At 52.5% G+C, this 22,286-nt stretch overlaps 2 protein-coding genes across 4 annotated transcripts; one reads left to right on the top strand and one right to left on the bottom strand.

Moving 5' to 3' along the window:
- Positions 1 to 553: 553 nt before the first annotated feature.
- Positions 554 to 4,818, top strand: NSUN4 (NOP2/Sun RNA methyltransferase 4). The gene is made up of 6 exons (XM_062004365.1): positions 554 to 661; positions 930 to 1,336; positions 1,423 to 1,577; positions 2,128 to 2,282; positions 3,111 to 3,235; positions 4,004 to 4,818. The coding sequence occupies exons 1-6, from the start codon at positions 554 to 556 to the stop codon at positions 4,275 to 4,277; spliced, it is 1,224 nt and encodes a 407-aa protein (XP_061860349.1). The 3' UTR covers positions 4,278 to 4,818.
- A 26-nt stretch (positions 4,819 to 4,844) lies between these two features.
- Positions 4,845 to 16,696, bottom strand: LOC104557849 (vitamin D3 hydroxylase-associated protein). 3 transcript variants are annotated; one of them, XM_062003318.1, is made up of 15 exons: positions 16,223 to 16,696; positions 14,802 to 14,915; positions 14,324 to 14,467; positions 13,266 to 13,399; positions 12,679 to 12,885; positions 12,146 to 12,186; positions 11,839 to 11,963; positions 10,752 to 10,877; positions 9,592 to 9,689; positions 9,331 to 9,430; positions 8,348 to 8,391; positions 7,873 to 7,912; positions 6,404 to 6,512; positions 5,940 to 6,085; positions 4,845 to 5,289 (listed from the first exon to the last, which is right to left on the bottom strand). In XM_062003318.1, exons 1-15 carry the CDS (start codon positions 16,430 to 16,432, stop codon positions 5,164 to 5,166), a joined length of 1,764 nt encoding a protein of 587 aa, XP_061859302.1. In that variant the 5' UTR covers positions 16,433 to 16,696; the 3' UTR covers positions 4,845 to 5,163. The 3 variants fall into 3 exon arrangements, with proteins under 3 accessions (XP_061859302.1, XP_061859303.1, XP_061859304.1); XM_062003319.1 differs by having other exon boundaries at positions 9,331 to 9,427; XM_062003320.1 differs by lacking the exons at positions 4,845 to 5,289; positions 6,404 to 6,512 and having other exon boundaries at positions 5,968 to 6,085.
- Positions 16,697 to 22,286: the final 5,590 nt, after the last annotated feature.

The raw sequence follows: 22,286 nt of genomic DNA, 5'->3' as shown, positions 1-22,286 counted from the left end.
GTCACCTCCTGCTGTCAGGGGCTGGAACAGCCTCGTGGTCACAGTTGGCTTCACATTCTTGCCCAGAAGAGCTGACCCCATGGATGCAGCCAGACAGGGTGGTGGTTCCACTGCTCAAACCCCGAGCACAAAGGGTCCCGTGTGGGGATGACAGCCCTTCTGTGTGAATCACCAGCCCCCTCTGACCTGCAACCGTCCTGTGGAGGGATCAAGTTCCTGCCCTGTTCTTCAGAGTCGGTTGTTTAGTAGCAGGAAAACGGACGTTTCACGGAGCAGTAAATCCCTTTGCCAGCTGTTTTGCGAGGTGAGATAAACCACCTTTTAACGCGGCCATTCCTTATCCGTGTAGCAATCTGTGACGCTTTCGCAAGTGTAATCCTTGGTGGATGGAAACGGAGCTCCCTGGGGCCTGTTCATTTCCGTAATTGGGGGTTTTTGGTGTTTTTTTCTCCCGGCCCTGGTGCCGGATCCCCTCCAGCAGCTGCTGCCCGGTCTCCCCGCCGGGGGGTTGTTGCCTGGGCCGTGCCCGCCCCGGAAGAGGCGGAGCGGCGCGATGGCGGCGCTGGGCGCGGGCTGGCGGGCGGCGGGAGCGCGGGGGCTGCTGCGGCGGGGGCCGGCGCCGGGGCTGGGGCCGCGCCGCCACCGGCACAAGGAGAAGTGGGTGAGCACCCCCTCTTTCACCCCTCCCATCCCCCCGCTCACCTCTCGGCACGCAGCCGAGCCCGCCCCGGCGCGCCCGCCGCCGCGTTCGGCCCTTCCCCGGCCCGGCCCCGCCGGTGTCGGGGCACCGTCAGCTTGTGCGGCCGCGGGAAGCTCCCGGGGGCTTTGGGCAGCGCACGGTTCTCCCGGAGAGGCGCCGAGGCCGTGGCGAGGGGCTGCGGGGTGATGCGGGGGTGTTTAACGCCCGCCGTGCTTTCTCTCCCGCCGAGGCCGCCACGGCGCCGCGCGTCCCGGCCCCGCGCCTGGCGCTGCACCACTTCGACGCGAGCTACAGCCTGCAGCTGCAGGGCCTGTGGCCCGCGGCCCGCGCCGCGCTGCTCTGCGAGCCCAAGCACGGCGCCCTCCTCAACAGCTTCTCGGCCCTTGACCGCGTCGCCCGTGAGCTGGAGCTGCTGAACGCCAGCGATTTCGTGTCGGAAGCCCCCAGAAAGGCTGCGGAGGAGGCGGGGAGAGGCGAGAGCAGGGCCCAGGAGGGCTCTGCTGAGGGCAAGACGGTGGCCCGGGCAGAGAGGATGTCGCAGGCAGAGATGTCACCGCCGCCTCGCGCCTCTGTCACCTCCAACATCAGGTGTTACACCTTCCCCAGGGGTGACATCACGCGCTTCCGCCCTGCACGGTGAGACATCCCCATCCTCACTCCAACTGCTGCTGCCTTTTCCCCTCACACCTTTGCTTGTTTGATTCGAAATGAGTGGTTTCCAGGCCGGATGCTCTGGGGCTCCTCGACTATTACCTCATGGATGCTGCGTCTCTCCTGCCCGTCCTGGCGCTCTGCGTGCAGCCAGATGACTTTGTCCTCGACCTCTGTGCGGCTCCAGGTGGCAAAACTCTGGCTCTGCTGCAGACTGGGCTCTGTGGTAAGTGGAGGTGGTTGTTCGTCTTCCCTTTGCATAAAACAGGGCTGGAAGAGTGTGCTGTGCCCATTCATGTCTGACTGTTAATCATTTAGTAAAGGCTGCAGGATCTGGGGCTGTTCAGCCTGGAGAAGACTAAGGGGGGACCTGATTGACACTGAGGTACCTAAAGGGTGGATGTCAGGAGGATGGGGTGACACTTTTTCCTGTAGTGCCCAGTGACAGGACTGGGGGTAATGGACATGAGCTGGAACACAAAGAGTTCCACTTCAACACAAGGAGAAACTTGTTTGGTGCTGAGGTGAGGGAGCCCTGGCCCAGGCTGCACAGGGAGGGTGCAGAGGCTCCTTCTCTGGAGGTTTCCAAACCCACATGGACACGTTCCTGTGTGACCTGATGGAGGGGAACCTGCTTTAGCAGGGGCTTGGACTGGATGAGCTCTAGAGATCCCTTCCAACCCCCATCATTCTGTGATTTCTGGTTTTAAGAGCTGAGAATCAGGTGTGGCTTTGCAAGAGTGACATTCCCAGTGTGCCTCTTCTGGTCCTCCCAGGGCATCTGGCAGCCAATGACATCTCCATTTCCCGGACAAAGAGGCTGTACCAGATTCTGCAGAGCTACGTGCCCAGGGAAGTCAGGGAGACTGTGAGCGTCACGTCCCATGATGGAAGGGACTGGCAGCAGCTGGAAGGTGGCACTTTCCATAAGGTAAGTGATATGGAACCAGTGAATATACACACATCTGGTTCACTTCTCTCCAGTTTCAAGGGAAGACAGCAGCTTGTCCTACAGTATAATTTTCCTTAAGTACAGAGAAAGAGAGAAGACTAAGCCACATATGGAGTAGTGTTTCCTCATGCTATGCCCTTCTTGCAGGATCTGGTGCATATAAGTACCTAAAGAGTGGATGTCAGGAGGATGTGACACTTTTTTCTGTAGTGCCCAGTGACAGGACTGGGGGTAATGGACATGAGCTGGAACACAAAGAGTTCCACTTAAACACAAGGAGAAGCTTGTTTGCTGTTGAGGTGAGGGAGCCCTGGCCCAGGCTGCACAGGGAGGGTGTGGAGGCTCCTTCTCTGGAGGTTTCCAAACTCACCTGGACATGTACCTTTACCTGTGTAATACCTCTTAAAAATCCTTAAAAAACCCCCTGGAGGGGGTTTAATGTGAAGGTCAGGTAATTCTTGTTTGTCAGCTGGGCCTGTTACTGCAGGAGCTCTGGCACTGCAGGAGCTCTGGCACTGTTGATTGCAGCCATAAGTGCTGCAATGGTGCCTCCCAGGAAGATACACAAAACAAAGGTTCCCTGAGGACAGGCACGAGAGCAGGATGTTATCCACCATGTGTGTGTGTCTGCACATTCCCAGGGTGCCAGAGGGAGGCAGCCCAGACAAGTTACAGTTCAGCGTGGGTGCAGCACGCCTGCCCTCGGGTGGTGACAGGGGTGGAGGAGTTGGGCAAGTGGCAGGTGGCTCGTAGGAGACTCTCTGAGCTTGCCCCAGGCCTGGGACTGATGCAGGAGCTGTGCTGCAGGTGCTGGTGGATGTGCCCTGCACGACGGACAGGCACTCGGTCACAGAGGTGGACAACAACATCTTCCACAAGAGGCGAACCAAGGAGCGTCAGATGTTGCCCATGCTGCAGCTGCAGCTGCTGATGTGAGTGAGCTCCATGCTGGGGGTTTGTCCTGTTTCTGTGAGGGTGGCAGCTCTCCCTGGCCAGCACTCAAAGCTCTTCTTTCTTTATATGTCCTCCACTGAGATGTGTGTAAAGTGTGTAGTTCTCTGGACTGTCAGTAGTTGAACACATCAAATCATGTAAGAGAAGGAGGTACAAATGTTTTCAGTGAGATCCAACGTGTTTCCCGGCCTGAGCAGTAGCCAGGGAGGTGAGGAGGAGGGCTGCAGGAACAGCATGGGTACAGTGCTCTCCTGCTGTGTGATGAGCTGCCAGAGCCCAGCAGTCAGCCCCAGGGGGTTCTCAGGTGACCACATCTGCCAGCACGTGGGCACTTTGTCACCCTCTTCCTCAGGGAAGGCTGGGTGGGCTGACTGCAAGCTGGGGCAGTAAGGAAACGTGAGAGATCCCATGGCGAGGCTTGAACTGTGAGAGCCTCTTCCCTTGTGTGTATTCCCATCCTGTTCTCCAGGAGGTGAGTGCAGGTGCAGGATTACTCCTCCCAAACTGCTCCCTGGTAGCATCACTCCCATGTTAGGGATTTTAAGTGACTCATATGGCCCTGTTCTAAAAGAGTCCTCAGGTCACAGTGACACTGTGAGACTGCTGAGCCCGTGGGGTTCATGGGGAGGTGTCTGTCACCTCCTATGAGTTAGGAGCTGCCTCCCCAGTTTCAGTGGGTGAGAACATTGGTGGCCCACGCTGTCCCCTTCTCCCTGTGACAGCACACATGTTGCTCTTGCCTGCAGGGCTGGGATCCTCGCCACCAAGCCAGGAGGGGAAGTGGTGTATTCCACCTGCTCCCTGTCCCCGCTGCAGAACGAGTGTGTGATCGAGAGAGCCGTGGAAGTTGCAGGAGCCCAGTTTGACATCAGTGTGCAGGTGGAGGACCTGAGCCACTTCCAGCTGCTCTTCCAGGACACCTTCTCCTTCTTCCCTGAGTGCCGTGTGGGGCAGCTTGTGCTGCCTCACCTCACAGCCAACTTCGGACCCACCTATTTCTGCAAGTTACGGCGGCTGTAGAAGGGGGGACGGGCCCTGGCTGCTGCCTCTCAGGAAATACCCCCCCTTCCCAGGGAGAGAACAACTGCTTTGTATTTATCTTTTCTTCCTGAAATGGAACAGAGGAAGCCTTGTCTTTTTACTGCAGGTATAGAGACACATGCCAGACCTGCTGTGGAGTCTCGTGAATGTTTTATCTATTTGAAACTGGGATGTTTAATCTAGGAAAAAAGAGAGAGATCTTGCCAGAGGAAGGATTTGTCCCTCCATCTCAGGACAGGGTAAATGCCCCCGTGTGGATGCTGCTCTCTCCCTCCTGACTGCTTTCATCCTACATGAGCAGGTTTGGGTTAACAAGCACCATCTGGAAAGCTCTGTGGGATGCTGGAGATCTGGTGGTGGCAGGAGCTTGGTGCTGTGGAAGGGCCAGTGAGTGCTGCCATCCCTGGTGGAGAGGAAAGCTGGGACTGGGGGAAGGTGTGAACACTCCCATGATGGGTGCTATTTGGTGAGAAGGTGTTTCTATGACTGTAAGTAATAAAAGTGCACTCATGCAATCCAAGCCATCAGTGAAGCATTACTGGAGGGTGGAAGGAGTTGCTTAGTAGATACATTTAATTTTTGTGAGCTAAATAAGAGTGATAGGTGAGCAGACAGGGCTTTATTCCTTGCAGGGCAGCCCATGCTTACATCCAGATGAAGTTTCTCCAGTGCTAGTAAGAAAATACTGTTGAGCTTTTGTAATCCTGTTGTCTCAGGGGCAGCAGAGATGGAAAGCAGGATGACCCCCCCCATCCATGCCCATCCCTCCAGGACAGAGCTGTTCATCGATTTGTCTTCGCTTGTACCCATCTTAAGCCAGTCCTGTTCCTTCTCTCTTCCCTGTGATCTCTGGGCTTGAAGGGGCTTATGCTGCTCTTTTCTCACGGCTCAGGGTCTCCACCTCCTTCATGAAGCGAAGGCACAGCTCGTCCTGCCACGGCAGAGCCACGCACTGCACGGCCACCGGCAGCCCCACGGCTCCTGTCACAGCCTGCAACGGGGGCACAAAGGGTGAGGGTGCAGCCAGGGGGCTCAGACCTTCAGCAGCTTGTGGATACTTGCTTTAGGCCTGTGGCTTAGAGTGGAGAGGTTAGAGGCTGAGCCCTGGCATTCCAGCATTGTTAGCACACTGGGGCAGAGGGAAGGCTCTTGCTGTTCTCATGATAGAAGCGATGGCCAAATCTTGGGCAGCATGTTTAACTCCTCCCCAGCCCACGTCCCAGACAGCTCTGCTCTGAGCTGCCTTGCAGCCACATCCCTTTTCCTTCAGCATGCTCATTCCTGATCCATGATGTGCTGACAGCCCAGGCCTGGAGAAGGCATCATGGAGCAGCAGGGGTGTAGCACAGGGCAGTGGGATGTGGCTGTCACAAGGAAGCCTTGCTGCACGATGTGGCTGTCACAAGGAAGCCTTGCTGCACAGCTCCTTCCTGGCTTCAGCCTATAATCCAACATTGGGGCTCTCCCCCAAAGCTGGAGGACTTGGGTTTCTAAGGGCTTGGGAGAAAAAGGATTAGGAAAAGGTGTATAAAGAAGAGGTGAATTGTTCTGTGCTGTGCCCATGTTGATGGAGACATTTAGGAGCCCCTGATTTGAGCCCCCATCAGCAGCCCCTGCTCCACCTTTCTCCCTGTCACATACCTGTTTCAGTGTGTGGTCCCAGGGGTCATCGCAGCATCCTCGGTAAAGCTTTAGCTCTTCCTCATCAGCCTCTGTCACGGTGCTGACAGGTACAACCCCAGCAGGGAAGTTCAAGACATTGTACAGCATGGTGGAGGAGACGGCAGCTGAGGGGAGCAGAGGAGAGAGCACAGGTAGCCACAGCCTCCCCTCTTCCTTCTAATGTACACCTTATGTGCTCAGTGAAGCCTCTGAGAACAGGCTGCTGCTGGGAGGAAGGACTGCACAGGGCTGGAAACAACTGCCAGCAGATCACTTCAGCCCTGTGTCTGTCCCCACCTGCTCAGGCTGCTTTACTTACAGTGGTTATTTTGCCTTCCTAATGCCTATAACATGCCCAAGCGGGTGCTGAAGCTCCCAGGTTTCTGACCAGCCTCAAACGCTGTGGTTGCCTCCCCTCCTGAGCAGGTGCCAGGCTCACTTACTGAGGAGTCTGCCAGGGTACCCTGTGGTGAAGGCAGGCCCCAGGACAGGGCACAGCAGCACGTCCAGCCGCAGCTGTCTCCAGCGGGCGATGAACTCTGCGCGATAGGCCTTGGGGAGGAGAGCGCAGACGTCACGGGAGCCACGGCCCTGCCTCAGGCTCCCCGGCCATGCACCAGGCTCTGGCACAGCCAAGGAGGCAGCAGCAGGCAGCCAGGCTTGAGGGAAGAGGCAGGGCATCGTGTGTCTCCCTCACAGCACATGGCCAGACTGCCCAGGACAGCCATCATGGTGCTGGGACTGTGGGACACGGGTATTTGGGTTTGGGCACTGTGGGCAACTGATGAAGTCCTGTCTGGGTTGACTCAAAACTCAATCTACCCTATTCCTTGTCTTGTTCAACATCTACCCTATTCCAGTCTTGTTCAACATCTTCATCAATGACCTGGATGAGGGGACAGAGTGACCCTCAGCAAGTTGGCTGGTGACACCAAACTGGGAGCAGGGGCTGATTCCCCAGAGGCTGGAGAGTTGGGCAGAGAGGAACCTCATGAGGTTCACCAAGGGCAAGGGCAGAGTCCTGCATCTGGGAACAACAACCCCCTGCACCAGTACAGTCTGGGGATTGACCTGCTGGAGAGCAGCTCTGCAGAGACAGACCTGGGAGTCCTGGTTGATAATAAACTGACCATGAGCCAGCAATGTGCCCTTGTGGCCAAGAAGGCCAATGGCATCCTGGGATGCATCAAGAGTGTGGGCAGCAGGTCAAGGGAGGTTCTTCTCCCTCTCTACTCTGCCCTGGTGAGGCCTCATCTGGAGTCCTGTGTCCAGTTCTGGGCTCCTCAGCTCCAGAGGGACAGGGAAGTGCTGGAGAGAGGCCAGCACAGGGCCATCTTGGGACTGGAGCATCTTTCATACGAGGAAAGGCTGTGGGAACTGGGGCTGTTTAGTCTGGAGAAGAGGAGACTGAGGGGAGATCTTATCAACATTTATAAATATCTAAAGGGTGGGTGTCAGGAGGCTGGGGCATCACTTTTTTTTCTGTTGTATCTAGTGACAGGACAAGGGGTAATGGGATGAAGCTGGAACACAAAAAGTTCCACTTAAACATATGAAGAAACTATTTCCCTGTTGAGGTGAGGGAGCCCTGGCACAGGCTGCCCAGAGGGGTTGTGGAGGCTCCTTCCTTGGAGGTCTTCAAACCCACCTGGACATGTTCCTGTGTGACCTGATCTAGGTGACCCTGCTTCTGCAGAGGGGTTGGACTAGATGATCTCTAAAGGTCCCTTCCAATCCCTACCATTCTATGATTCCTATTTCTCTTGTGTCCTTCCCTCTGTCTTGTCTCCTCTCCAGCACCCCCTGCATGGTTGTGTCTGCCTTTTCCTAACTGATGACCCTCTGACCTGGCTCTTGCCATAAAGCCTCAAGTCACAGCATGATGCCAGAGAGAAAAGTCCTCAAAACATACCTGGATTTGATGTTGATGATTCCACATCTCCTTCACCGACCTGCAAGTGGAAAAGAAAGCAATATTTTTAACCTTAAAAGGGAAGGAAATGCTTAAATAATCCTTCAGGTTGATAAGACTGAGTGATTTTAGCAGTTAATTAAACCAACACACCTTTCACAATTTATCTAAAGCTTCCCTTGGCATTTGGCCAAGCAATTAACAAATGCCTGGAAGCAGGTTTCTCTTGTGAGCTTGGATTTTGTACTCATCTCCACCACAGCTTCCCTGTATGAACTCATGCACTCTCAGTCCTCAGGGTAACACCAAGGGGCAGTGCAGCCCTGGGGATGTGCCTTCCTGGAGGCTCAGGCCATGCCCTGGATGGAGGGAAAGCCCTTGGGGAGAGCAGGGCAGAGCCTGTGGTGACTGCAGCCCCTCCTCCTGGACACTGAGAGAAGGGACCTTTCACTTTTGTGGACTTGTGCCATCTTACCTCATTCCACTCAGGGCACTCAGATACTCAGCCAGGCGGGGAAACTGGGGAGACAAGAGGTTCCTGTTAGAGAGATGACATGGGGCTGCAGTAACCTGTGCCTGTCCTGCCTCTGTCCCAGGGGATGCTGCACTGAGGGTGAATGATGATGATTAAAAATGCTCCTCATGGTTCTGAATCAACTTTTCTTCTGACTCGTGGCTGTTGGTTCCCAGTTTGTGTCTTACAGCCCAGCGTTTGCTGCTCACAGAGGAAAGCACTGACTTGAACCCAGTCACCTTTCTCTATGGCTGGCGACTCAGAGCATTTTTTAGCTGCTTGTCTCACAGAAACAAAACCTTTCCAAGCACTTTGCTTGCCTCCCACTCATAGAATCATTTCAGTTGGAAAGGACTTTTAAGATCATGGAGTCCAACTGCTCACTGTGCACTGCCAAGCCCATCACTAACCCACATCCCTCAGCACCTCAGCTGTGCATCTTTAACCCACTGCAGCTCGATTCTGTCAGCTGAGAACAACCTAACTGAGCAGAGAGGAGGAAATGGAGGATGGAGAAGCCCTATAATAGGCTGCTCAGCTCAGGTGAAAGGGCTAACAGTGAGGTCCAGCCCTTATTGATCACCAGGAGTCCCCATGAAGGTGTGTGATCTTTGCCTCCAGCACAGGGATAAAACTCCAGCCTCACGTCCCTGTATCCCAACGCATGAATCTGTAGCAAACTGGGTGCTGCTGGCTCTGGCATTTGACAAACCACTTGCTGTGGGCTCTGCATTAATCTTTTACAGCTCTTGGTTGGTCCTTCTCTCACTTCCCTTTGCAGTGGAATAATTCCAGCAGGGATCTAGAAAGTACCTTCCAAAAAGAGATGTGGCCTGAAATCCAAGTGGTTTTAGATAAGGATGTCTTTCACCACCATCACACTTTCAACCATCTCAAGGCCTTGCTGACACTACTCTACTTTGAGCCTGAGGCCAATGACTCACCAGAGGTTTAAGAATGAGAGCCAGAAGCTTCTTCCCCAGCCTTGGGATCTTGCAGAAATTCACTTGTGACTTCAGGCTTGGATCTACAATATCTCCTCTGCTGAGAGATGATTAGAAAGAAGTTGTTTGCCCTTTCTCAGAAACACGAGTTATCTCCTGTTTGAGGTGGGAGAGATGGGCTTGTTTTGCCTGTGTGGTGTTCCTATGGATGTGGAGATGGAGGTTTTTTAACAGCACTGGTGCCAAATGGCTCATACTCACAACATGTCCAACCAAGCATGACCTCCATCAGCAAAAAACGTCTTCAAAAACAGTTCGTTCATGACATAGTGGATCCGAGGTGGAGAAAAAGGCACCAGCTGCACCAAAATACATGATTATGTGGTAGCCTGGGGATGTGAATAACTTCCAAGGCCCAACTGTGGATGTACTTCAAAGGCAGAGCAGCAGCTTCCTTGGGGCCCTGGTTCAACCCTTTACCAGCCCAGACATCTCCCTGTGGGATTATTTCTTCCTAACAGCCATTTGGCTCAGCTCTGAGATCTCTCCAGAGCTGTTTCTTCCTCCATCCCGCTCCAGGCAGTCACTGAGCCAGAAACTGCTCCAGTTTCCCCACTTGCCCCAGTAGAATAAACACCTGGACCCACTTTGCTATGAGGACCATCACTAACATGTTTCCACAGGTAGATCTGGATGGAGGGAAGGCATTTCCCCATCCCGTGGCCCAGGAAGAATGGAGTTCTAAATGGGCATGGGGGAAGGAAGGGGAAAAACACTTCTCAGAGCTCTGCTGGGGAAGGACAGGCCTAGAAAAACAAGTGCCAGGCCAATCTTCCAGAGTCAAACGCAGCACTTTGGGGATGCTGCTGTGTAGTGTGGACCACAACCATCAGGGGGTCAGAGATGGATCTGTTACCCTCCTGGTGATAGCAGCCTTCAGACATTTCTCATTCCTTAGAGCTCTACCCCTCCTCATTTATAGACCCTAACTCTCTATCCTCATTTCCTATTTCATATAAGCACCATTTGGACTTTGAGCTGAACGCTGAGAATTGTGAGCAAGGGGTTAGAAGCATTTAAAAGTGCCAGTGCCCACATATCTATTGTGAAGCCTTTGAAACCAGCCTGAGGAGCAGCTGAGGGAGAGAGCCTTCAAGTGGCAAAACAGTTATGTTTTGGCTATAAATTGTGGGACTGAGCAGACAAACAACTTCCAAACAGTTTCAGCAAGGCCACGGTGCCCACAATGAGAGAACTGCTCCATTTTCTCATGGCTCGTACCGTTTCCCCGTGAGGTCTGTGTCGCGTTACGTGGCTGTAGTAACCCAATCCCTTAACTCTGGGAGGTCATTTATCGCCTAGCTGTGTTTGGGGGCTGTGCCTGGTGTCTGATGGGTGAAGCCAGGGCTGTGGGTGCTGACCTGGTGCCCGGCCTGGCGCAGGGCCGCCGCGGTGTCCCGCAGGCCGCGCCTCACGCCGGGCGGCAGTGGGAAGTACCCGTCCGTGTCGTAGTACCCGACCCTCAGAGCAGCACGGCCCGAGTACACCTGCAGCAAAGAGACACCCCTAAGCATTCCCAGTCCTCCCTTCCCACTCAAGACCAGGAGATTCAGCCATTCCTGCGAAGGCTGGAGGTGGGAAAACCTGCTGCAGAAGGAAAAGGAATGACAGAACTGTTGGAATCATGGGGTTGGAAGGGACCTCCAGAGCTCATCCAGTCCAACCCCCTGCTAAAGCAGGTTCCCCTCAATCAGGACACATAGGAATGTGTTCAGGTGAGTTTGGAAACCTCCAAGGAAGCAGCCTCCACAGCCTCCCTGGGCACCCTGTGCCAGGGCTCCCTCACCTCATAGTAGAATAGTTTTTCCTTGTGTTTAAATGGAGCTTTTTGTGTTCCAACTTCATCCCATTACCCCTTGTCCTGTCACTAGATACAACATAAAAAAGTGATGCCCCAGCCTCCTGACACCCACCATTTAGATATTTGTAAGTGTTAATAAGATCTCCCCTCAGTCTCCTCTTCTCCAGGCTGAGCAGCCCCAGTTCCTGCAGCCTTTCCTCATAAGGAAGATGTTCCAGTCCCCTGATCATGTTGGTGGCCTTGAGCTGGCCTCTTTCCAGCACTTCCCTGTCCCTCTTGAGCTGAGGAGCCCAGAACTGGACACAGGACTCCAGATGAGGCCTCACCAGGGCAGAGTAGAGAGGGAGAAGAACCTCCCTTGACCTGCTGGCCACACTCTTCTTGATGCATCCCAGGATGCCATTGGCCTTCTTGGCCACGAGGGCACATTGCTGGCTCATGGTCAGTTTGTTACCAACCAGCACTCCCAGGTCTGTCTCTGCAGAGCTGCTCTTCAGCAGGTCAATCCCCAGCCTTTACTGGTGCATGGGGTTGTTCCTTCCCATGTGCAGGACTCTGCACTTGCCCTTGTTGAACCTCGTGAGAACGCATACGTTGAGTGTGCAGCACCCTCAAAAGAGCCAGGGCTTGCTGACTTGAGGACTCACCTCCTCATTGAAGGGGATGGGGGGCACAGTGGGGTCCAGCTGGAACATCTCCTGGCAGAGCAGTGCCTTCATGCAGAGGGCCAGGCTGTCCACGTCCCTCGCCATCGGCCCCAGTGCACAGGGAACTGGAGTGGGAGGAAAACACATGCCCACATTCAGCAAACACTGGTCCAGCCTTCTGCACAGCCACATTGGCTGCAAGAGATGATCAGATGGGCTCTGGGCAGATCTTAGTGGTCTCATGCTTTCCTCAGGCCTAGAACTCTTCACAGCACATAGAGAAAAAAGCAACTAAAAATGGCTGTACCTGCCAGGATCCCACTGAAGGGGCCACTTGCTCCAGAGAGGCTGTGGAAGAAGAAACAGAAGGCTATTTTCATTTTAGTAATGCTGAGATATTCCCAATACATTTGAATAACATTGTGGGGTTTTTAGATCAGGACTCAAGGCAGTAGGAAATTATTTGAGGTATTTGATTTGAGCCACGTGAAGCTGCAAAGTCGGATTAAAACAAAGATAAAAACCCCAAGCCAACCCAAACCTAAACCCCAGCAAAGCTGTTCTTTGGTTTAACCAAAACTGTTCCATTTTGGCATTTTTTTAACCACTCTAGTTCCCTTTTCCTTTTAACTCCAGGCCAGGTTTACAATGAAAACATGACCATTTCCCCACAAAACCCAAGTCTGCCTCTTGGGAGAGGTTCTGAGCAAAGCACACTGGCTCTTAAGAAACTGTCCTCTCTTCTCCCCTCCAGTACTCACCCAGTCCCTTGCCTCTGGGGCTGAGTTTGACAGTTAGCAGCCTCCTTGCAAGGTGGGAAGGGCTGACCATAGCACCTACCTGAGCCTTTGGGCCGTGGGTTTGAGGCCACAGAGCCCACAGAAGCTGGAGGGCAGGCGGATGCTGCCGCCGATGTCAGAGCCGATGCCCAGGATGGAGCCTCCCCCTGCGATCAGAGCTCCCTCCCCTCCTGAGGAGCCCCCAGGGCTTTTCTGGGGGTTGAGAGGGTTCAGAGTCTGGCCAAAGATGGGATTGCTGCAGTCATAGCTGGGGAGACAAAAGCAGCAAGCAGGCTGTCAGGAGCAGCCTAATACCTTGAGTCTGTTGGCTTTCGCTTGCAGTGAGCTCATGTGACACAACCAACTCCATCCTTCCATCCCCATAAATCCCTCAAGACACCCTTCCCAATCCTCCCCTCCCATGCACAGGTGCACTTGATTTCTCATGTTATGGTAGGGTTTTTTTTCCCCTCTTAATCTTATCTGAAAGCTACTTTCAGGTGAATCGAGATTGTTGGCAGCTGATGGCAATGAGACTCATCCAGGCAACATCTCAGGAGACAGGAAGGATGCTGTCCTGAGCCCTATAGGCTGGATTTTAGCTTCAGGAGCACAACCAGGAGACAGATTTGTAATGATGTATGTTACTTGAAGAGGGATTGAGGCACGTTGGTCACTGCAAATGGGATGGCTCCCTGTGTCTTCAAAACCTTGACGAGGACGCTGTCCTCCTGCACCACGGTGCCCAGGCACTGCACGAGCCCGCAGGTCGACAGGTGCCCCTGCAGACAGAAGGGACACAGCACAGTTCCCCTGCAGCTTTGGAAGGATGACCTGGTGTCCCCATTGCTGGGGAATGGGAGGGGGTGTGTACTAGCCCACTTCCTTGCATGGAGGGCCAAGGATCCCTTCTCCTTCCATACCTGGCAGAGGGCTGCCAAGTCCTTACAGGGTTAAGGCTTCTCCTGAAGCTGCCTTTGCTCTTTTCTGTGTTGTTTCTTTCCCCTGACTCAGATGCATTTCCAAAGGTGCACTAGCCCATGATCAAAGGCAGTGTTCTGCTGTCCAAGGCAAGCCAGCAGTGGGTGTTCAGGGAGAGAACATACATCCCAGGCAAACACACTGTGCTCCTTTTTGAGTTAGCCTTGGTGTTTGGGGCTTGCTTTGGGCTGAGAGCCCTCTTAACTGTGTTGGCAGGTTAACATGGAGGAGACTGCCTAACAAATGCAGCTCAGGAGTGTGTGGTCAATCCTCATCAGGAGGTCCTTGGTGCATCTCATGCACAGGCTCTTTGCTAAGAAGCTCATTGGCCAGGCTGCAGCACGTTTAAAGTTAATGATTCCTGCCTATAATGACTTTCTAGAAGCCAAGCTGTGTCCTTAGCCCTGATACTGCAAACCTCTGAGTAGAAGTCTGTAAGTTGTAGCCCAAAACACCATGTAGCCCAGCCTGTGCTGTCTCATCTATCAGAGAAGAAATAATTCAGGTGTATAACTATTCACCCCTTGTTTTTTTTGCTGATGGAGGCTTCTACCTAGCAGGGTTGCTGTTGCAATGAGATGGAAGGCCACAGCCTCAGACCCAGCCAGGCTTCCCATGGTATAAACAGGGAGGGATCAGGCCCCTTCCCTCTTCTCTGTGTTCCACCACTTCACCACCCAGCCCCAGCTCATGGTGAGACACTGCACGGGCACAAAGGGAATCACCTTGTAGCCGATGTGATCCTTGATGCTGACAGGAATGCCATAGAGCAGCCCTTTCTCCCTCTGCTCTTGTATTTCCTGGAGCTGCTCCTCACACTCTGGGATAAAATGCTGCAAGCAGTTTGTCTGCTTGGTCACTTCCAGGGCCTTTGCCAGGCATGTGGAGGAATAAGTGTTAGTTAAGGTCAGCATCATTACACATGTGCGTTCAGTAGCTATCTGGATCTTCAAAACAAGGGCTAGTGGCTTGGCATGAGTGGTTACCCCCCTCCCCAGAGCATCCCAGCTCAAGCCATCTCAAAGGACTGTCTAGTGACAGGACTGACCCAGGAGACAAAGATATCACTGCCTTTTCATCTCTCTCTCCTGATATCTGCCATATTAAAGGCTTGTCACAGCAGCTCCAACAGCTCTTCTCAACCACCAGCCCACAGGCCACAGCATGGAGAACAGAGTGATTTGCCATCACACAGTCACTCACCTTCTCTAAGTAGGTGTAGAGGACAGTCTTGGGGGACAGAGACCCTTCCTGCAGTCTCCTTGTGAGTTCCAGCAGAGGCAGTGACAAGATGGCATCTGTCTGGGCGCTGGGGACCTGCAAGGGGCAGAGGAAAGGGATGCCAGGACAGCAGCTTCAGCTCAGAGGGGATCAGTTTTGCCAACGTTATCAACAGAGCTTGCTGGAAAGGCAGATCCTGCACGAGGGGGTTCAGAGCTTGTGCTGTTGAGTGTTTCATCCTGAGTTTGGATGTCATGAATGTGATGAAGAGGAGCCCAGCTGTCTCTCTAGCTGTAGAAGAGCTTCCTGAATCCACTGCAGCAGAGGACAAGGCAGTGCCTCACATCAAGGCATTCCTCCTGGCACTGTGGCACTTACCCACAGCGAGCTGAGCAACCACCAGCCTGGGCAGAGGGTTCCCCAGTCCTTGTACACAAGTTTCAGGTTGGCCTTTCACCCCTCAGGATGGGTACAGGTAGTATGGGATCAGCCTGGTCTGAGGACAAACATCTGATAGCTCAAGCCCAGCCAACTGCAAAGAAGTCAGCAGGGACTCACAGGTGGGTAAGGTCTACTCAGGTGAAGACCACTGGCAGTTGTCCGAACCAATAGCTTTTTTCAGATCATATTTGTAGAGATACATCTCTAACAAAACAAGTTGTAAGCATGCATATCACCTGTAGCTGGTATGCTCTGTCTCCAGGTATGTGACCTGTGAAAACATAAGCTGGTTGAACCAGTACCTACTCAGAAGTGAAGGAGCTTAGAAATCAGTGTTGCAGGAGGAATTCAGGGCCACATCCATGCTGTTTGGGTGCCTGCCTGGTTGCTCCCAGGGGACATTGAGTGCCCTGTGCTTCAGGAGTGTCAAATTAGGCCAAGCATCTTCTGGGCAGTCTGCTGGGCTGGGAGGTCTCACTTGCTGGGAAGTCTAATGAAAGCTCTTTGGGAGACGGCTCTCTCCAAGAGCCAGCCACAAACCAGGTTTTAGAGACAAAGATCAAGAGGTGTGGAGAGATGTGTAAACTGAAGAGTTAGAAAGAGGAAAATGCTTTCTGGCTTCTACCCATAGAGGCAAGTGATATTTCTAGATCCTGAAAGAACTGAGTTTTGAGTCAATGAAGGTCCAACGCTTCACCACCTGTGTTGTCCAAAACCTCTTCTCACTCAGTAATTCCCATCTCCCTGGCTGCAGGCTCCCACTGCATCCCATCCAGCTTGAGGAGAGCAGCCATCTCCCTTCCTCCCAAGGCAGCCTTTCCTCTAGTTGAGGGCTGCTGGCACATCTTCCCTGGACTTCTCATTATGAAAGCTATGGAGGCACGAGCTGGAAGGAGAAGCTGAAGAACAACATCAATAGGTACCCCAGTGGGACTCCCTCCCCCACCAGAAGGATAGGTTACCTGCTCTCTGAACTGCTGGACAGCCTTAGCTATTTTCCTCATGCCCTCATCCCGGGTCCTTCGAGCCTCTTCTATTTTCTCCTGGATCTGCCTTTTCTGCAGCCACTTCCAGATCACCAGGGCTGCCACCGAGCCGCCGAGCAAGGCAAAGGCAGGGCAAGGGCCCACCTCCCCCTCTGGCAGGAGCTGTCTCAGCTGTTGCTGGATCATAACGTGGCCTTCTGGTCCCCAGGGATGGAGTGAGAAAGAAAAACCAAGCAGGGGGAAAAACCTTCCCTACCTCCTTGGACCTGTCTCTCCTCCCAGCGTCACTGTCTCAGATCAGCAAGTAGTTTGTAAGTTCAAAGGTGACTCCTGCAAAGGTGCCTTCAGTGGAGCGTGTCCTGAAGAATGATTGAGTGGGAAATGGAGGAGGTGAAGGCTGACCAGTGAACCTTAGGGTGTCTGGTTTGTAGAGGCTTTCTGGACTGAAGGAAGCTCTCTGCTGGGGAGGAAGGGCTGTGGGATGAGCTGAACAAAAGAAACAAGGAAATGTGCGCTCTCCTATTTCCTCCTGTTTCCTGCATGGCCTGAGAAGACAATGGGAGGAGGGGAAAAAACAGCTCAAAATCACCAGGCTTCCTTGCACCAGAAAGGGAATGGTATGAGGGGGGAATGCATAACTATGGAGTACTCACTCACTCACCCACTCACTCACTCACTCACTCACCCACTCACTCACTCACTCACCCACCCACCAAATCCCTTTGCCTATCCTAAAGGACATGCTAATGCCATGAGGCTCAGCACTGCCATCACATCTGCATGCACCAGGAGGAGATGCTGTTCCACCCCATGACACTTCACGCTGGCATTGCCTTAGGAGCAGAGAAATCCCAGAGGGTTGCAGGCCAGAAGCAAACCATTTCCAACAGACACCAGGACAACTGGTGTCTGGGGTATTTCCAGCACAGATGCTTCTCACTACAAGCACGCAAGGACCATGCACTGAGCTGGAGGCAACAAGCCAGCCAGCATCAGCCCCAAAGCAAACACCATGGTTTGCCTGTGATCTCTGCTGATTTTGAATGGTGGGTCCTCCTATGGATCTCACCCTGACAAAGGTTTTTAGGCAGCTAGATTGTGCATTACAGAACTCTGCAAGGTTGCACTCGATGGCCAGAGGTCCTGTACCTCATCCTGCTCTGACAGTGTGGCTGGATATGGAAAGGAAGGTGAAGAGCCTTCTGCCATTAGGGGAGGGCAGGCCTTTCATGCTTGATTTTTCATCCATTGCCAAGTTCACTCTTAGCAGTTATAAGAGCTGACTGTTGTTTACTGTAACTGCTTGTGTCAATAGGGAATGTTCTTTTTGTTTTTAACCAGGGAAACTGGTGAAAGCCTCTGCTGAAAATTATCTTTGACATCCTCTAGGAAACAGGCTGGGACAGACAGCAGTTTAGTTGTGTGGTAACAAATTAAGCTGGCTTTGTGCTGTGTTCCCTTTCAGCTGAGGCACTGCTGGCTGTAGGAGAGCAGCAGCCAGGGGCCATGCCCACAGCCCAGGCAGCTCCAGCCCCTGCCCCACACTGCTGCCTGCAGCGGGTGCCTCTGGATGGGGCGTGAGAACAGGGTCATCACGCACCACCCAGCCCTCTCCCAGGCTCTGGGGAACCTCTGCAACGGGCTGAGTGGATGTGGGAGTGTTTTTTACCCTGTGTTAGGAAGTGTCAGGGCATTGCCTTCCCACATCTGCTCCAACACTGGGACTTGTGCTTCCTTCCTGCCCTTTAAACACTTGGCAAATGTTTAACGGAGCCAGAGCCAGCTGCCTGCAGACCAGCATGGTGTTTCAAAGGGCACATTTATCAGCAGGCCCATCTGCATTTACAGGTGGCTGAATGCTGCTGAGGAAGCCCCTTTCCCTGTCAATGCATGAGCATCGCCACCTCCTTAATGAAGAGGAAGGTTCATCTCTTCCTGCCACGCAGAGCCAGGTCACAGGCTGCCCCATGGCTCCTGCCACAGCCTGCAGCGGGGACACGGGCAGTGGGGAGTCACTGCAGGGACTGAAGGTTGAATCTACCCCTGGGATTGGGAAGGATTTCAAATCCAAGCTTGTTTTGCACTCTCCAAGTAGCCCTGCTGAGGCACTGCAAGAGCCACATGGAGTTGAGGAGTCCCTGCCATGGAGGGGAGTAGCTACAGGGAGGTGGATGGGCTGTGCCACAGTGGGTGGCTTTGTATGGAGTCACATCTAGGAAAAGGGGTGCTTGGGAGGAAAATCCACTGAGAAACAGACCACTGTCCCTGTGGGGAAAGCAAGGCAGAGAAGCAAAGGGGTGTCCCAGTTCCAATCTCAGATCCGTGCCAGAGGACAGAGACTTGCCTGGCTCACAGGTGGGTGCTCACTCCTCCACATTGCCCCAGTGTGCACTAAACAACCAAAGACAAGTGCAATGTTCTTGCAGTCTTTTTCTTGCCTGAATCAATCCAAGTCTGAGGTCAAACTGATCAGTGGAGTGAAGATGAAAGCCATGACCTATTTCACAAGAGGAGTCAGCCTCCAGCAACAGGTCTGGGATTTCATTGTGGCATCCATGACATCTCCTTCACTTTGGACCCTCACAGAAAGAAGGACACTCAGTCTACTCCTGTCCTCAGCAAGAGCTGCACTCCTTCTGCTTGCAAAAGCAAAACTGCACTGACTTGCTGTCATCACACTCCACCCAACACTCTCAGCTCTCAGGCAGCTGGGTTTTGACAGAAATGTTGTCCAACTGACCTGTCTTCCCTCTAAATTGTTAATCGTTATTTCTAAGTCACCTTTGACTCCATTTTGATTTAAACAACAGAGAACACATGCTGACAGCTGCATCTGTATATGATCCTGGCTTTTCTTTGTATCTGTATATGTTGTTTTTGGAACCAAGCACTTGTGCTTTTCCACATCAGTTTAGAAGATGAGGCACATCAACTACGCTGCTCTGAAAGAATTCTACAGACGTTTCACCAAATGTTGAAATCACAGTGGAACGGGCTGGTCTCCTCTGGAGAAGTTGTTTCAGTTAGATCAGGGGGCTGAATAAATATTTTCTGGGAGCTCTCCAGTCCCTGACTCATTTCAGCCTGGAATATCTGTTGGAAGCATAAGACTTTCCTCCATTCCAGCCCGACTCCACCAACACTCACAAAACATAACAGCTGGTAAGACACTTGCCACTACTTCATCTGCACCTTTCCAGTAACATCAGCTGAGAGGTGAGGGTCTGCTTCACTCAACCCTTACTCAAGATCCTCTGTTTGAGGACACTGTTGGCTTTCCCTGACTAAACTGCAATAGGATGGGGAGAGAAACCTCCCATACCAACCCTCACACCTCTGACAGCAGAGGCTGACCATTCCTACATCTTTCCCACTGTAGTGGGTATTACACCATTTCCTTGGGCCCTTCCATAACCAGGTGGGTTATATGGATTCTACTTACAACTTCTCCAGCAAGGCAGAGACATAATCAGCAAAGATGCTGCAGAGAGCTGTTAGTGATGTTCCCCAGGGCTCATGGTTGGACCTGATGATCTTAAAGGTCGTTTCCAACCAAAACAATCCTATGATTCTTCACTAGAACTCCAGGAGCATCCCTACTTCTACCACCATGGCTGGTGTCTCACACAGGTCTGTCCCAGAGAATGACAGCAGAGACTTCAGCATCCTGATGGTGACTGGATGGGGATGCTCCCAGCTGCTCCATGGCTGGGCCCAAAGCTTACAGCAGCAACTTGGGCTTTTCACTGGCCTCACCATGGACAAGCAGAGCAGGGGAGAAGTCAGGGGATTTGACTGTAAAGGAGAACAACAGCAGAAAAAAAATAAGGAAAAAGAAAGAAGAAGAAGAAGAAGAAGAAGAAGAAGAAGCAGCAAACTGAAACTGTGCTTGGATTGATGAGGCTTTGTGCAGCTAACAGCTGTTTCAGACTGAAAGATGTACTAGCCCCAGCTCTTGCATTTTTCAAGGATGGGCCCTGGTATGTCAAAGTGTTTCATTTCATCTACTTTTTAAACATTTACTTTTAGCTACCTTGGCTACCTCCTCCCTCAAAACTCATTTGGAATTAACGTCTGGAGTCCTGAGGATGTTTGTGTCTCTAACACCCTTCTAAGACTTTCTGTTCCACCAGAGAGCTCTGTTTGCTTTGTATACTGTAAAAGGCTGTCCTAACAACTCATGTTTTGCTGATTTTAGCTCTTCTAGAGAGATTTATTTGGTTCTGATGTTGTGATCAGTCAAAGTCTAATCTGCAAACTGAAGAAAATACTCTGCAAAATAAATCAAGAAGCTGGATTGCCTGATGACTCAGTCTCCCAACCTTTCTCAGTTATTTATCTGGCTGTAGAATGAAATGTGGCTTGAGGAGATTTAAATTGTTATTAAAATCACAAGGAAGGAGGAAAAAGGATCAAAGCAAAGACCATACCCAGGATATTGTGCTGGAGATGAGAAAAACTAGTAGAAAGAAAGCTCTTTTGGCCAAAAGCTGCCATTTCTGCCTAATTCTCCAAGATAAACTGACCCCTGGACTTTGGTCAGTGGCAGGCAGCTGGACAGGCACTCTGCAAACAGATGGTGCAGGTCTGCAAGGGCTGTGGAGCCTGAGCCAACAGCTCGTGGTGAAGGAGCCACAGGACAGTGCTGTGGTGGTGGCTGTGGGAAGGAGCTGACATCCTGTCACCAGCCCCAGGGGAGCTCTGGAGGAAGAACTCTCTTGCAAACCTGAAGTTATGCCCTCCTTAAGGCTTTTCTCTCCTTGAGTTTCAGTAGCTGAGCTCAACAGGCTGCTCTCAGCATCACCCTCTCTGCTTTCCCCCCACATTTATTTAATGCAAACTAACTTCTTGGACAACCTGTCTTGAGAAAGAGTTATTTTCACAGATTTCCTCAGGAAGGTTCTTTGCTCTCTGCCAAGCTGAGGCACTCACCTGCTCTTTAAATTCCTGAACAGATCCTGGCATCTGGTCCAAACCTGTCATCTCGTGTCCAAACCCCCACGTCTCATTCGTCTTCTTTTAGCTAGGTCTCCACTTCATCCACTGCAGTGCCAGGAAAGCTTTGGGTGAGCAGCAGACCAGAGATGAGAGCACCCATGCACTTTGCTTCAGTATCTGCTGGATCATAGTGAGGACTTTGAGTGCTGGGAGCTAATGCTGTGAGATCCTGAGATCCAGTGACTGACTGGAGGCAGGAGAGGGGAGTGAGAGGAATAGTAAGTCCTTTCCAGAGCCTCCCACAACAGGCAGCTGGAATGTGAAGCACAAGTATGCATGGGGAAATTCCTTTAAGAAATAGGACTCTCTCACTTCATTCAGCCTTGCAAAGATACAGAGGGATACATGAGCAAAGGACATTGTTGTTTTCTTCTAGCAAAACAAGGTATTTGTGCTCAGATCTAACTGGGAATGTTACCTGGGGCACGTTACATGTTTAATGGTGAGTTCCCACTTTCCCTATGAGAGGACAGATAAAAGTCCTTTGCTCCTGGCCTGACATAGTCAGAGTCATTTGGCAAACTCTCATCAGGCAGCAGCTCTGTGGCTGGTGCTGCCCAGCAGTAATCATGCAGTCAGGGCATCTTCTGAGAGCACCACTGTGCCTTGGACCTTCCCCCTGCCCTGTGCTGAGCAGGGGATGGTGAGTCAGGCTGAGGAGCCTGCACCCACCATGTGATCCAGCCCTGCTTGTGACCATACAATCACAGAATCATTTAGGTTGGAAAAGACCTTTAAGATCATGGAGTCCAACCATTCACCTCATGCTGCCAAGCCCACTTCTAAACTGTGTGAGGCTGGTGGTTACACAGCCCCAGGGAGGCTGATAATTAACAAGAGATGTGGTGGCCCTTGGCCCTGTGGCTTTCTCCTGCTGGGGAAGTATTGGTTACAGCCTCTATGCCTGGAGAGATCATAGAATCACAGGATGGAGAGGGGTTGGAAGGGATCTCTAGGGATCATCCAGTCCAACCTCTTGCTAAAGCAGGTTCCCCTCCATCAGGTCACACAGGAACGTGTCCAGGTGGGTTTGGAAACCTCC

This window comes from Colius striatus, chromosome 10 (genome assembly GCF_028858725.1).
Source record: "Colius striatus isolate bColStr4 chromosome 10, bColStr4.1.hap1, whole genome shotgun sequence".
Lineage (NCBI taxonomy): Eukaryota > Metazoa > Chordata > Aves > Coliiformes > Coliidae > Colius > Colius striatus.
The sequence above is the reverse complement of the archived record's forward strand: the minus strand, read 5'-3'. Positions and strand labels throughout refer to the sequence as shown.